The sequence below is a fragment of the Urtica dioica genome, chromosome 11, assembly GCF_054948205.1.
Source record: "Urtica dioica subsp. dioica isolate 48M chromosome 11, U.dioica_male_clone48M_v1_H2, whole genome shotgun sequence".
In the NCBI taxonomy this organism is placed as follows: Eukaryota; Viridiplantae; Streptophyta; class Magnoliopsida; order Rosales; family Urticaceae; genus Urtica; species Urtica dioica.
The window spans coordinates 13,188,316-13,203,994 of record NC_142766.1 but is presented as its reverse complement, the minus strand read 5'-3'; the positions used below and the strand labels follow the sequence as shown (position 1 = coordinate 13,203,994).

The following is a 15,679-nucleotide window of genomic DNA, read 5'->3' as shown; positions in this document are numbered from 1 at the left end:
CTCGAGCTTTATCATTATTATTTTTAATTGCGTTTTTCCCTTTCAACACTCTCATCAAACCTACTTTAAAATACGAAGATCTTTATTAACATAAATTGGGCATTTAGCATCATCAAAAATCGCTTCTAAAGACTTCAAAGTTTATTCTAAAAGTTCTTTAGAAGCACATTAGGAAGAACAAATGACGCCCCTAAAAACTAGAAGCGACACTTTAGAATCGAACGTCCGTTGCTATGTCTTTTCTCACCATATGTCGGTTTGGGGGTGGATTGGAGCTTGGTCACGTGGGTTCTAGGTGGGATGTGGTGCGAGTAGAGAGGGATGGTCGGTGAAGGAATGGTGGCGGCGGTGATTGGGAAGAGGTGGTGGTGCAAGGGGTGAATGTGAAGAGAGATATGGAGGAAAAGAGAGGCAGTAAAAGTTACCTCAGTGGTGGCAGAGAGTGAAAGAACGAGCGAGCGGAAAGTGAGAGAATGAGCGACAGACAGACAGAGAGAGAGAGAGAGAGAGAGAGAGAGCGAGCGAGCAGTGGAGAAAGAGAGAAAATGTGAATATCGTGGTGGTGGTGGACCGTGGCTATTGGAGAGAGAGAGAGAGAGAGAGAGAGATTTTGACCTGACTTAGAAGCACATGTTGTGTCCAACGTCACTTACATTTAAAAATGGAGCAAATTTGAACTGCTTAAGATTTTACAAAATTTTAAGAGACGTTAGATGCGACATGTCGCTTCTAAAAGTGTGGCAAAATATTAGAAGTGATATGTCGTTTTCAAAACTAAAAATTATAATTTTAAATTTCGGTGATACATTTAATAAAATTAAGCTTATAAATTAATAAACTTAGTAAATGTAGCTTGAAAAATGTTTCTATAATTTTATTTCATATAATTTATTTTAGAAAAGGACGAAAGCGATTTATATGTATATTTTGTTAATGGAGTGTATGTAGACTAAAATCTGTAAGACCATATCCAGCCCACTGCACAGTGGAGTGAGAAGTGACAATTTGAGTTTGGATATGTTCTAATCAAATCTCATTTCCAAATCTATTATGGAGCGGATGAATACAAAAACTACAGTTTTAACTATATATTCCACTCTATTTTGGAGTGAGATTTTAATCATATTTAAATCTTTTTATGTTATTTTAATTTTGTATGAACATCGATCAAAAGTAGTCATTCGATTACATAGTGGATATACAAATTAAAACCCTAAAAATATAAATTGCTAAGCATAATACATTATTAAGTCAAGTGCAAACGCATTTATAAATCACGCGTGGAAAAATACATTAATGAATAAGATGAAATACTGTTTGATATAAATTATATTTTTATTTGTTGAGTTTTGTGTTGAAAATGGTCTGAAATCTCTGATTAACACGAACCCTTGTTATTACATTTAAATGGCTCACGGAAAAGAAGACAGAGACCTAAAATTCATCCGATATTGAGGAAAATTATTTCTTAGATAAGAGTTCAGAATGGTTCAAAGGTTCGCTCAATCTTTTACTTTACCGACAAAACTGTTGTGGGAAATTGATGCTGGGACATTATTATAAATCTAACTCGGTTTTGTAATCTTATTATTCCCTTTGGTAATGAAAACAACTTCGACATTATGCGTGCACTTTTTTATAATGTTTTAAAAATACACAAATATACATAAAATAAACATTAATAAATTCAAGTATTCAACAAATGTCCTTCCACATCGTACGTTGGGTTTTCCAGTCAATCAACTGCACGTATCCGTCACGGTGCAGACCCGTTCCCAATAAAGCTTTTTCAGATTTTTTTTTTCTTTTTAGTTATTCTTGGTAAGGTCATCCTTAACTCAACTAAAAATAAATCTGTACTAATATATTATCAAACACGTAAACATATATAATATATGTATCAGAGAGACTAGAGTAGTTGGAATTGGATATGAAATTTGAAATTCATAAAACCTTAAAAACATTTATTTTTCTTTCAAAAATGAAAACTGTTCTCCAGTCCTCGGAAAAGACAGATGTCTTTCATATCAAATTATTTCTTCTATCAATTTATTCATTTAAGAAAACGGGAGAATTAAAACGAAAAGATACGAAGTATAGCATAGCTACTAGCTAGGTTGTGATGTGAAATTTTATTAAAACAAAATTTAATGAAAATGGAAAGACTACAAGTTACAATGTGGGAGAGAGAGTCACGTGAAAGAAAATGGCAGTCACTTCTCTTCTCTCTCTTACTACCGCCACCACAGTCAAATACAGTTCCGTATTTTGCCTTGGTCGCGTGTGTTCCACGCCATCTCTCAACGTCGCTTTGGCATGCTAAATCAACGATTTATTGTGTGGCTTGAGATTGAGGGGATTTCATTGCACTAATTTTTATAAAATATTTCTAAATTTTTATATAATTTCTAAACACAAAATAGATGTCCTATTTTTCTATTTATCTCATAAACGATATTTCACCCCTACGTTTTAATTGTGACAATTACTCATTGGATGTTGACATATATAAATATATCTTGCTTTTGAAGAATTATGATTGCTATTGCACTTCAAGAATCAAGCTGGAGTTGGTTCATTTGTTGAACTTATTTATGTAAAATCAATGGCGATTTAGTGCCCAAACCGGTTTTTCATGAAGGAAATAAATTCAAAATTAAAATCAAAATTGAGAAATTAAAAATAGGTAAGACCAGCTTTCCCAAGAAAACACCCTAGCTTTTGAGGTAAACCAACACTATCCCAAAAATTCCATTTCCCAAAACTAAAAAAAGAATTTGCACATCACAAAGTCCCACACTTGCCCCAAAGACCCTTGAGAAGAGACATTTCTAGATCCACAACAACAATAACCCACCTTGAAATTTGGGTGTGAAGGAAAGAAATAAATAATGAAAGAAAGCAAGATATAAACTCTTTCACTCCCATCAATCCCAATCAATTTGATATAATTTATAAACAATACTATGCACACAATAATTGTAGGGGGAAATAATTAAAAGAGCATGTGAGTGTTGGATATATATCAAAGAAAATTAAAAGAGGATTCTATATAAAACACCACACCAATTTATCCAACAACAAAACCTCTCAAATCCAAAAACACTTTCCCCATCATTTCCCACAACCCATTGCCTCCTTTCTCCATCATTTTCAGTTGGACAAATATGAGAAAAAGGGAACAAAGGAGTACAAATTAACAATAAGAAATTAATTGGATTTTTTCAAAAAAGTTAACATATATATAAAGAGCGAGAGGCAAAGTTGTGATTTTAACATATATATATATATATATATATATATATATATATATATATATATCAGTCACTTCCCATGATTTTACATCACTTGGCGATGATAGTCTCCTCTTCAAACTTTATGGTTATCCTTATAATTATTTCATGTACTATTTATTGAGTATGAGAGTATGACTCAACTCAACTATATATGCTTATTCTTATCATCCAAATATCCAAATGATTCATCAAAACCTCTTTTTCTATGTTCAATTTTAAATCATACACACGCGTGACACTACACTACTATTGACAGGTGATAAGTGAATATTAAAAAATAATAGAAAGAATAACGAAAGTGAAAGAATAATAAGTAGAATATTAAACATAAAACAACAATATAATAGGTCAAAACTAAAATTAAAATTAAAGTATTAATATTTTAACTCCACGAGTAAGTAAGTAAGGGGTTCTGTGTTTGTGGTTGCCACAGTGCGTTGAAGTTGAAAGCTCCCATCTTTTCATGTCTATTGACACTGATCTGATAGTTGATACATCACTTGCTCTCCTCTTTTGACCCTCCTTCCTTCACTATTTTCTCTCTATATCTCCTTTACTACTCCTACTAGGCCTAGCTAGTCCTTCTTCTTCCTATCATTCTCATCTTTAATTGTCAAAACACTCTGTCCAAGCCAAGGCAACAATATATAGCTTCTTCGATTCCATTTCAGAGAGAGAGAGAGAGAGAGAGAGAGAGAGAGAGGAATAAGAAAGAAAAGCAAAAGCAAAAGCAAAAGATGGGTTCTTTGGGCGATGGTGTTGAAGGAGGGAGTGAGAAGAAGAAGGCAATGTGGCTCTACCCAAAGGTCATGGGATTCAATCCTTCAGAGAGATGGGGTCACAGTGTTTGTTACTCTCAGGGCTTTCTCTATGTTTTTGGGGTATTTTTTTTTTCTCTTTCTTTACAAACATGAAAAAAGTTTTTATCATGCACAAATATGTAGTTCGTCTTTCTCTTTAGATGTTTTTTTATTTTTTAAACACATATAACCATAGCACAAAACTACAAATCAAGGCCTAATGGAGTTATTAGTTATATTTAGATTTTAGATAAATGCAACACCACACTAATTTCTTCACTGGCTTTTTGCTGCTACTTCCTCATTTTCTGTCTCTCTTCTTTCACTTTTATTTTTTTTCTTTCACTGCCATGTTTCCGTTTTATTTTTTCCCGCTCAACCCATGCACGAGAATGAGCTTTTGTCTTTAATAATTTTGCTTCTTGTGAGATTTTCGGTTTTTTTTTTCTTCTTGTTTTTGTAATAGTTACCATAATATAACTATCATAAAACATTAAACTTGATTAATTGACAGGGATGTTGCGGAGGGTCTAACTTCGGCGACGTTCTCCGGCTAAACCTGGACACGATGAGCTGGACCGCCGTCGCAACGAGCGGCGAGAAGCCCGGGCCAAGAGACAGCCACGCCGCCGTGACGGTGGCCCACAACAACACCATGATAGTCTTCGGCGGCACCAACGGCTCCCAGAAAGTCAACGGCCTCCACGTCCTCGACCTCCGGACCAAGGCGTGGACTCGGCCCGAGTGCAAGGGCTCGGCTCCGCTGCCGCGCGAGAGCCACACGGCCACGCTCGTCGGCGGCGGCTCGCGGCTCGTCGTGTTCGGCGGCAGCGGCGAGGGGGACGGAAATTACCTGAACGACCTCCACGTCCTCGACCTCGACACGATGACGTGGACCTCCCCTGAGGTCGCCGGCGAGGTTCCGGTCCCGAGGGACAGCCACAGCGCGGTCTCCATCGGGAACCGGGTCTTCGTTTACGGCGGCGATTGCGGGGATCGCTACAATGGGGACGTTGATGTGCTTGATATGGATACGTTGACTTGGTCAAAGGTACGGTCTATATATATATATATATAGATATACTCGGGATTAATTCATTATTTATTTGTCCCTTTTTCTTATATGTCGTTTCTGTTTGATTGCTGTGTTCGGCAGTTGTGTGTTCAGGGATCGTCGCCGGGGGTACGTGCCGGCCACGCCGCCGTGAGTTTTGGGACTAAGGCAAGTCTTGTTTCAAACAAATATCTATGTATAATATATATATATATATATATATATATGTGTGTGTGTGTGTGTGTGTGTATATATATATAGAGAGAGAGAGAGAGAGAGAGAGAGATTATATAGTTTAATAGGGTTATGTTTTTTGGTCTCTAAATATGAACAAATTAGTCCGAAAATGTAGTAGTTTTTCAAATGAAATTTCACATATGCATAACTTGATAGAATAACTTTTTTTCGTTATGTTTTAGCTAGGCTATAGAAAAAATTAAATTAAAATATTACACAATCGATAGTATTGAAGACCATTTTGCTTCGGAAAATTATGATAAAAATGTTGGTTTTTTTTTTTAAGGGGATAAAAATGTCACTCTCATAGTTAATATATTATATATTTTAGGTGTACGTGATCGGAGGAGTCGGAGATAAACAATACTACAACGACGTGTGGGTCCTAGATGTGACCACTTGCTCGTGGACTCGCCTCGATGTCGGCGGTCAACACCCACAAGGCCGTTTCTCTCACTCTGCCGTTGTCACCGACCTCGACATTGCCATCTACGGCGGGTAAGCTTTGATTTTTATTTTTTTTGTGGTTTTAACGAGTAACTTGCGTTCCAAGCAACCATTTAAGGGTTGGTTTTTTTTGGAATGATGTTTCTTTAGGTGCGGCGAGGATGAGCGGCCTCTGAACGAGCTGTTGGTGCTGCAACTCGGGGCCGAGCACCGCAATGGTCGATACAACATTTCCATGTGCAAGACTTTTGGGAAGCATTGGAATAAAAAAGATAAGAGAATGCCCTCTAAAGAAAGAAATAATGATAATATGGTAAGAAAAAACAAAATTGGTTAAAAAAAAAAATTGTTTTCATTCATGTTGATTCGTCTGTTGAAAACAGGTCAACGCCGAGAGAGCCGGGGAACCGGAATCAGAAATAAGGCGGTCGATGACTCTTGGCTCGGGTTTGTTCGATATATATATATATATTTCGACCGCTTCTATAGGATCGGTTATTTTTCACTCCAACACATGTTTGTGACATTTGATTTTATTATTTTCAGATACTTTGCACCCGAAGAGACGGAGAACAAGCACGAGTGCGAAAGCATGGGACGTTGAATCAGAGCAAGAAGAGCACTCTCTTTCGCTCTCTCAGAGTTCATCTCCATCGCTGTCTGATCAAGAACCGACCACAACTCGGAGAGCCTCCAATTCACCCTCGGCCTCTCAAGGATTCAACCTATTCAAGAAACTAAGCGACGATTCACCGTTTACTCGGAAAGATTCCATGAACAACGTGGATGTCTCTCAAAGAAGTCCGAGCGTTCACATGGTCCGAAACGGCATGCAATTCTCGGCCGTGGAACAGAAGCTCGTGGACGCCGGGCCCGTCCACAACGTGGTAAGTGTAAATTTGTGTGCTCTCTACTTTCAAAATATTTTCTAGCTGTGAATTATGAAAAAAAAAATTTCTTTTATTTCCCAATAGATTGGCGCCGATGTTCGAGGCAAAGTCGACGGAGCGTTTGACTCGGGATATCTCATGACCGCGACTGTCAACGGGAAGGTCTTCAGAGGTGTCTTGTTTTCTCCGGTGAGAAAATATAAAAAAAAAACTAAAAAAAAAAAAAAAAAAATTTAATAAAGCATTAAACTTTATAACCAAACTTGAATTATTGTCGAGCAGGGACTCGGACCCATCCCGAGAGGACCGATTCTAGCTCAAAACCCTGCGATGGCACAGCCATTCCCGAGCCACGTCGAGCAACGAGTCAGGCTTTTCCATCAGCCAGTGAAGAGTGTTGATCCACGGCCGGTTCATAGCTTCTCGCAAGCTCATCATCACACGGCTGTGTCGGCTCGGCCATTATCGGCCGTTCGATCGAGTCCTACGCCTCGCCTCAGAACCGATCTTCAAGGCGTGGTCTTAACTCTAGGAGGCCCCGGAAGCAGCCAGCATTAATGGAGATTTCTATTTTTTTTTTTTTTTGCTCTCTTTTTCTCTTTGTTTAATTTTTGTAAATTTTGGGATTTTAGTATAATATATTATATGTTTTTTTTTTCCTTCTTGTGCTTTGTGCTCATTTTTCCTTGAGAAGAAACTCATTTTGTGTGATAATGGTATGATCCAACTTCAGGCTTGTAGAGAGTATAAATATGAGCTTTCATGCACTTTTTTTTTGCTGTTATTATATAATGTGTGTTAGCTATTAAATAGTTGAATTGAATGTGAAGTCCTAATCATTTGATGACATTAATTTAAATTCCTTGTAATCATTATTGAACATCTAAAAAGTAGAGTGTAAATTTGTCTTGTTGGATATATTACATATAGAATCAATTAAGGATTTATTTATCCTGTCTTATTATTTGACTGAACCTATTATCATCATCATTATCTAGACTTAGAATAAAAAAAACATTTTCATCAATAAACGATTTGTCTGTCTGCCTGTCTATTAATGGTATGCCAATGCTCTCCTAGAATGTGAAACATTTTATCAATAATACTTGCTTACTGTGTTCGTGTTTAACAAAATGTGCAACTCTAGTTCAACTTCTTTAGAGATTTTTTGTAGTTAATATTTAATTTAAACTTACACCCTGAAATAAAAAAAAATACAAATATAATGCCCACTGAAAACAAATCAATATATGCATACACACTTACAATTAAACACGGCTCCACTGTTTTTTTTTTTTTGAAAAAGGCTCAACTGCTTTAATTATGCCGTGTACAATATGGCAATATAATCACATCACTATAATAAATGGTTTTAACTTTCACTTGACCAAAATCTTTCTCTTCTTATTTTTATTTTTGTTAAATTACAACTTATATTGTCATATCATATCAATATTGGTTTATGAAAAAGCACGTCAACTATTGAATACCTTACTATTTAGAACTAGAAGAAAAGAAAATTCAACAGTTCTCAATGAAACTAAAAGAACATGAAAGAGGTTAAAACTCAACTATTGAGTATCTTAATTTATCTCCTTCTGCTCTGTTCTTTTTACCGTTGGTGTGAGTCTTCCAATTTATTTACCATACATTAACATTATCTACCATTTTTGTTCTTCAAGTTTTAACCCGCTCTCTCTTTTCTTTGTTGTGTGCCTTCCTAAAAAAATTGAATAAAACAAAGGACCAAAGCAATTGGGTAAAAATAATAAAATAAAATAATAATAAAAAACTGTAGACGTTGATAGAGATTTCACAACGCATATACAGCCAGGCTAGAAGAGACAGAGAGAGATTTCAGGGGGCTTTTAAGATTCAAGGCTGTGGGGTCCACTACTAACTCACAGTCACAGTCACAGTCACAGTCACAGTCAATATATTATAGCCCGGGAAATACGCGGGAGAGAAAGCCACGTCATCGTTAAAGAAACGACAGGCGACTGATTGCCGTTTGAATGACGGGACAGGTCTTTACTTGGAGAGACGTCACAAGTCGTGTCGAAGTCTGTGGATGACGTCAGCGACTACGTCACAACAGTGGTACGTCTACGACAAGTCAATCAGATTCTCATTTTCCATCTACGGTTCACTTTAACCTTCATTTGATGTCGATGTGTTTTTTTTAATCGTCGTTTTCTACAACTTTTATTCTATTTCTTAAAAAAACATTAAAATATAAGTGATTATACTCAATTATTGAAATACCGTTATCGATGTCATACCGGAACTCGGATTTTGCTGGGTTACCGGAAGATACCCTTGGTTTACCGGCATATACAGTGAAAGTAATGATAAACCGTACCGGTAAACTTACCGTTACCGATGTCGTTTACCGGCAAATACCGTACTCGGAGATATCCAGTGAACAAATATTCATAAAAAATTAATTATATATATTTAAAAAAATATAATCACTCATAATATAATTAACGTTAGTATTTATTAATATATGATATATTATACTAGTTATTAATTATTATTACTAATAGGAAATAATATATATGAAAATACCAATCACAAGAGGTAGGAAATATATAATTACTTATATATAACAAAATATAAAAGTACATTAGACATTAGGTCAGCTATAGACATCGTGCATTTACTGACTATCGAGTCTACTATCTAATATAATATTGTTATTATTATTAGGGATTACTTGTAAGTTGTATGAGTATATTGTACTATGACTACTGATAAAAAGTAAGTCCGATCAGAAGTGGGTCATTTACAAAACTTACTCTCTCATTCATTCTATTCGTCTTTTTCCTATTACAAACTTACTCTCTCTCTCTCTCTCCCTCATTCCGCCATTAAACCAGACCACCATTGATATTGAAGCTTTAATTTTTTTTTTTTTTTTGCGATTTCAGGCTAATTCGTCGGGAGGCAGGAAGATTTCAACGTCGAGCTGTCAAAAAGTGGACGAACTCCGCGAGAAAAGACGGTTCGGCGTGAAGATCCTTCACTTGGGCGACGGGAAATTTTCCCTTTATTTTTGGCGTAACTGAGCAAATCGAGGACGCATCTCGTTTTTACACTCCGGTTTTTATAAAAAATTCTACTGAACCACGCCGGTTTTTGTGAATCGGGATTTGAGTCGCGTCCTATCCGGTTCCCACCGGTTCTAAGGGAAAACGACGATTTTGTATTGAACCGTGCCGGGGACCCGCCGAAATCCGGTTCTCGGACGGAAACCCCGGGATTTCAAACCTTGGTTATACTTATACTATTGCTAAAAAGCTAAGCTATCCTATGTTTTCGATATTTGACACTAGAGTTAAAATAACTTGAGGTAAATAGACAGGTAAGTAGAGAGATGATAAGAAGATGGTTTGGATGAAATTATATAGGGGACTCTCCCTCCTCTAATACCGTTTTATTTTGGAAATGTGGCACTGCAAAACAATTGTTTTAGTAGTATTCCCTTATAAAATGGGTTCATACAATGAAGTGAAAATTGTCAAGATTATCTATTTTTTCAAAAAGAATTCTCATAACATCTTAGTTCTCATTCTTATTATAGCAATATCATGTTTTTGTTGTACGTTTTCTATTATATTCTTATTATAAGCTTTTGAATTCTCTTAAAAAAATGTGTTTCTGGCGACAATAGAGGAAGAGGAAAAATAATATGCTTGTAAATGAAGCAAAATTATATACACTTAGAATCACACGTGGCTCGATCTAGGATCAGATCTTATTATCGCATGTGGATTGTGAGATGGTGAAGTCGATCGCTTCTTATATTGTTTCGTTGGAAGTGGTTTTCGGATTCGCTTTATCCTTCGGGATCTTCGCGTTCTTCGGTTCTTTCAAGCTCTTCGGTTACTTTGGCTCCTTCAGGTTCGTCGAACCCTTCACTTGAGAAATAAAAAAACGTAAATTTAAAGGGACGCGCAAGGTTTTCCCTCGACATGCGCTTCGGCACTCAACATTAGTCTGATCGTGGTGTTGAGATGAGTGATATCAAACCCGTTTCTAAGGATTTTAGAGAGAAAAAATGAATAGTGAATTGGCAGCCTTTTTCTAAGTTAGAATCACTTACCTTGAGTTCTTGGGAGGTAGGGTATTTATAGGAGACCCTTCAAGGATGCGGAGGATTGAATGGTCTTGGGGGTGTTGGAATTTCGTTGACGAGGCTGAGTGGTGGAGGTCGATGCCGAGAGATCACTTTCTCTCTTGATCGATTGGTTGGAGTAGTCTCTAGGTGATTTGGAGTTGGTGGCCGACTGCTCTCTTTTTTGGCCGAGTGGTCGGAGCGCCCACGCGACTGGGTGGTCTTTATGCCGTGGCCGAGTGACCATTTCTCTCTCCCAACCGAGTGGTTGGTCACTTTCTTCGACGACCGAGTGGTTGGTCACATTCCTTGGCGGCCGAGTGGTTGGTCACTTTCTTTGGTAGCCGAGTACTTGACGGCCGAGTGGTTGGCCACTTTCCTTGACGGCCGAGTGGGTGGTGACTTTTCTTGGCGGCCGAATGGGTGGTCATTTTCCTTGGCAGTCGATTGGTTGATCACTTTCTTTGGCGGCCGAGTGGTTGGTCACTTTCTCTGGGGGTCGAGTGGTTGGTCACTTTCTTTGGCGGCCGAGTGGTTTGTCATTTTCCTTGGCGACCGAGTACTTGGTCTAGATATTGTATTTGATAATTCGTCTTGAGGGGTTTTGCTTATGAGCTTTCTTTGTGCACCTCTCTGATGATCCATTTTAACTCGTTTGAAGCATCTCGGGATTTTGTCAAGTCTTTGGTCTCAAGATTTTACCCGAAATTCACCTCACGGTCCTCGTCTACTCGATTCAGGCAATGGGCTTCCGGTGAGGCGTTGACTTAGATTTCATTTCAACATATTTTGTCAACGTAATTGGACGGGACAGACCGATGAGCCTCGTTATTGGATGGACCGTCTAATGTCTTGCGAGATTATTTTTTCGATTGGCCGCCAATTTTGTATTGGGAAAAATGACGTCGTAACATTAACTCCCCAATTTTGCGTCGATTTGATCGTGCGGGAAATTTCTAGCGCTTCTTTTCGGTTGACCCTTGGCGATCCTCTTTGGAATTTCAGCCGTTTCATGAGTGGCAGGCCTTGAGCTTTGCTTTACCGTTGAATGTATTCTATTTGGTTTGTTTATTTGCTATCCTTATGTATATACATTTATATATCAATACAAATGTAGAAATATGTCATACACGTATGTTTGTACTTATTTATTGACTTAATTATACATATATATAATTATTTATTATTATTATTATTATTATTATTATTATTATTATTATTATTATTATTATTTGAAGACAAATACACATTTCCTCACAAGAGATTTACTTTCTCTTTTTAATTTGTGATGAGGATCCCAAACCCTAAAGCCGTTTTTTTCGTCGTGGTGTCCAAATTTAGAAGCCCATTTTGCCTTCGAGAACCATTCGTACTCAGGTGAGAAAAGAAATGGTACAAACCCGACTTTCACTATAAGGTTAATGATATGTGAAGCACATCTTTGGTGTAAAATGGATTCTACACGATGTATCCTAAGTCATAAAGCTCTAATCATGAAGTAGTTGTTTGTGGCATTGTCAAGGGTTATGGAAATCATTCTCTCACGAATGTTCCATTCATCTACAATTTCTAGAAGGATTCCTAAAATAACATATGCAGTGTGACTACCATCTATTATCTTAAAGGCTATGATCTGCTTGTTTAAGTTCCAAGACTCATCTATGTTATGAACTACAATACTCATGTAGTCCATTTTTGCATTTCCAGACCAAATATCAGACGTCAACGCTACATTAAACCTAGCAGACATGAAAGGGGCTTTAAGTGTCTCTTTGTCTATGTGAATTTTTTTGATAATTTCCCTATGTAGCGTTCCTCTAGAAATCATTTGAATGCCAGGAACTAAATAATGTATAAATCTACCAAAGCCTACACTTTTTACATGTGAAAACGATTGGTCAGTAGAAACTATATATTTAACAAGTTCTTTTCTAAATTCTTCGGATCGTATATACTTACTTAAGATGAAGAAGATCCGGCCGTCACGCACATCTTGCAGTGGTAGTGTAACGAGGAAGTCCCTTAAACTCTATTTTCGGCGTTGAGGATCTTCCCATATTTGTTGCATTGACCTCTTCGGATATCGCCATCGTTGATCGCCGTGAAATAATTTCACATATTTCGGAACGTGGTTTTCTTTTTTCTTTGGCTGTGGAGGTTGGGGATTAGGTGGGTTTTCTTAGTCTTGGGGATTAGGTAGGTTTTCTTAGTCATGTGGATTTGGTGGATCATGAGGTGGAGGTGGTGGAAGAGGTGACTCGTGTTGATGGGGTGGAGGTGGTGGATGAGGTGACTTCTACGAAGTTGTTCTTGATATACCATGAAAGCATCTTCGTATGAATGTTGTTGTGAGCTATATTGTGGTTGAGGTTGAGGTGGTGGAGGTTGTTGTGTAAGATATTGTGGTTGTTGTGGAACATAAGAGGAGATCGGCGCAAGGTGGGATAATTCTTGAGGGATACTTGGAAGTTGATATGAAGATGTTGGATTTGGGACGAGTTGATATTCTGTGTTTTTGTAATTGAGAAAAGTATTTAATCAATTTTGTGCATATTGGACGGGGGGAGATGGAGTTTGGTTGTTGAACTTCTTGATGTTGCTCATCTTCTTCTTGTGATTGTGATGGTGTGAGAGTGCGACTAAAACTTTGACATGAACCTGACCGAGAACTTCCGCGAGTCGATGATGAGTCATACATGCTATATAATATAAATTTTAAAAACAGAAGTATATAATATATTTTTGTAAATTAAAACTATATAATATAAAGTTTATAAAAACTTAAGTATATAATATATTTTTATAAATAAAAAATAAATAATATAAATTTGATAAGAACTTAAGTATATAATATATAGATTTTATATAGAGAATAGATTTTTTTTTGTAGTGAAAATTGTAGAGAGAATAGATTGAGAATGTTTTTGACAGTTAAATTAAAATGGTGTGTATTTATAGTATTAGATTGAAGATGGATGAAAGTGTAAAAAAATATATATTTTCGAGCTAAAACGGTAAAAAAAAAAGAAGCCATTTTTTCAACCATTTATTGCTCAAACGGTAAAAAAACCAATGACTGAGATTGAATGTAAAGAATAAAAAAACATAAATTTTAACATCACAACGGTACCAAACGGTACTCTTATCCCATGTGCCCCATGTCCCACCCGTCTGACACACGGAAGTTGTATTTCCGCTAGCGAAAAAATGGCTTAGCGGTAGCCAACGGATATTAAACGCGTGTTCGGAAGTGATGGATACCTTTAACCACGGTTCGCGTGCCCAAGATGAGCTCTCTCTCTCTCTCTCTCTCATGCGCATATGAAATTTTGGGGATCAATAATTGAACTATGCAAACTATAAATATGGCATAATGCCGCATGCTTATTTTAATACAGAATTCGGCAATATTTTATAAAATAAAAGAGATACGTATAGTATTTTTTTAACGCTATATTAAAAAATAGGGTCCAGTGGCTATCCAGCCATATGAAACGTAAAAAATTTCTAAATAGCCAACGTTTTATTAATTTTTGGTAAATAATCATGTAAATCTATTTACGCAGAGTAAATTTATAGTAAATATGTGTAAATAACGTTGGTTATGTCATATTTTTGGTTATTTACGAACTATTTATGGCTATTTACGAAAAAATTTACAAAACGTTGACTAAAATACAAATGATTATATTTTTATGGCTTATATTGCTAAATATTTGTAAAAAAATATTATAAGTTTGACTAATACATAAAAGAATGTCTATTCAGAAACATATTTTAAAATACATAAAAGAAGATAATTTACATTTTTTTTAACTAAAAAACGTGTTATGAATGTGTAAAAAAAATATACATAGATAATATAGCTACATTTTTTCGAGTTCCTAAAAACAAGTGGGTCTTAATATCCAAAATCGTTACACTATATTAAAATTATAGTTTAATTATTCAAATCATGGATTAAAATCTCGCATCTCGCGGTCGTACCGCACTTTTAATTTTGGGGGTATCTCGTCTCGTACCGTGGTATTCCGTGGTATTTGATGAACGTTCGGGGTATCTCGTACCGTGTGGTAAACTACATTCCGCGGGATATACCATCTAAAAAAGAGTATCTCGCGGGGTATTTAAACAACTTTTTAATTAAATTTTATTTATATTTAGGACACACAAAAAATTAAATTTTAAAATAAAATTTTCAACATTTCACGTATACAATTTTAATAGAGTACAAATCAATACACATTTAGATCAAATTAATTACAAATTACATCTAAATCAACAAAATAAATAATTAAATTTTGGATAAAAAAACTCATTTTAAAACAACATCAACATTAACAATATCATGTAATTATTCAAATAACTACCTAAATTCGGATTATAAAAAAATCCATATAAAATCAAGTGAACTAATACTCAAATATCAAATCTATGTCTTCTTCTTCGTACATCATAATTTCATTAAAAACCATTCAAAAATCAACATCTAAAGTCTAAATCGGGTGGAAAATCCATTCAAAAATCAACTAAAAAACATTAAAATAACACCCGAACACTTATCCCGCGGAAAATTGCGGAAAATGGCGAGATTTGAGCAAAAATGAACATATGACGGACGAAAAATGAAGATATCTCGCGAGATTGAGAGAAATGCGAGAAATAGCGCGAGATTTCGCGAGAAATGCAACAACTCGCGAGATAAACTCATATCCTTCTCGCAACTTTCATTTTTGCGAGATCTCGCGCGAGATACCCCCATCTCGCGCGAGATTTTAGCCCTTGTCAAATATAAAAATTATGTCAAACTCATTTCTAGCTCTCTCTCTCTTAAT

At 36.2% G+C, this 15,679-nt stretch overlaps 1 protein-coding gene across 1 annotated transcript; it reads left to right on the top strand.

The window, feature by feature from the left end:
• The first annotated feature begins 3,810 nt into the window (after positions 1-3,810).
• Positions 3,811-7,382, top strand: LOC149381370 (uncharacterized). The gene is made up of 9 exons (XM_089602086.1): positions 3,811-4,177; positions 4,611-5,147; positions 5,253-5,318; positions 5,719-5,885; positions 5,985-6,147; positions 6,218-6,281; positions 6,381-6,721; positions 6,809-6,913; positions 7,007-7,382. Exons 1-9 carry the CDS (start codon positions 4,034-4,036, stop codon positions 7,280-7,282), a joined length of 1,863 nt encoding a protein of 620 aa, XP_089458212.1. The 5' UTR covers positions 3,811-4,033; the 3' UTR covers positions 7,283-7,382.
• Positions 7,383-15,679: the final 8,297 nt, after the last annotated feature.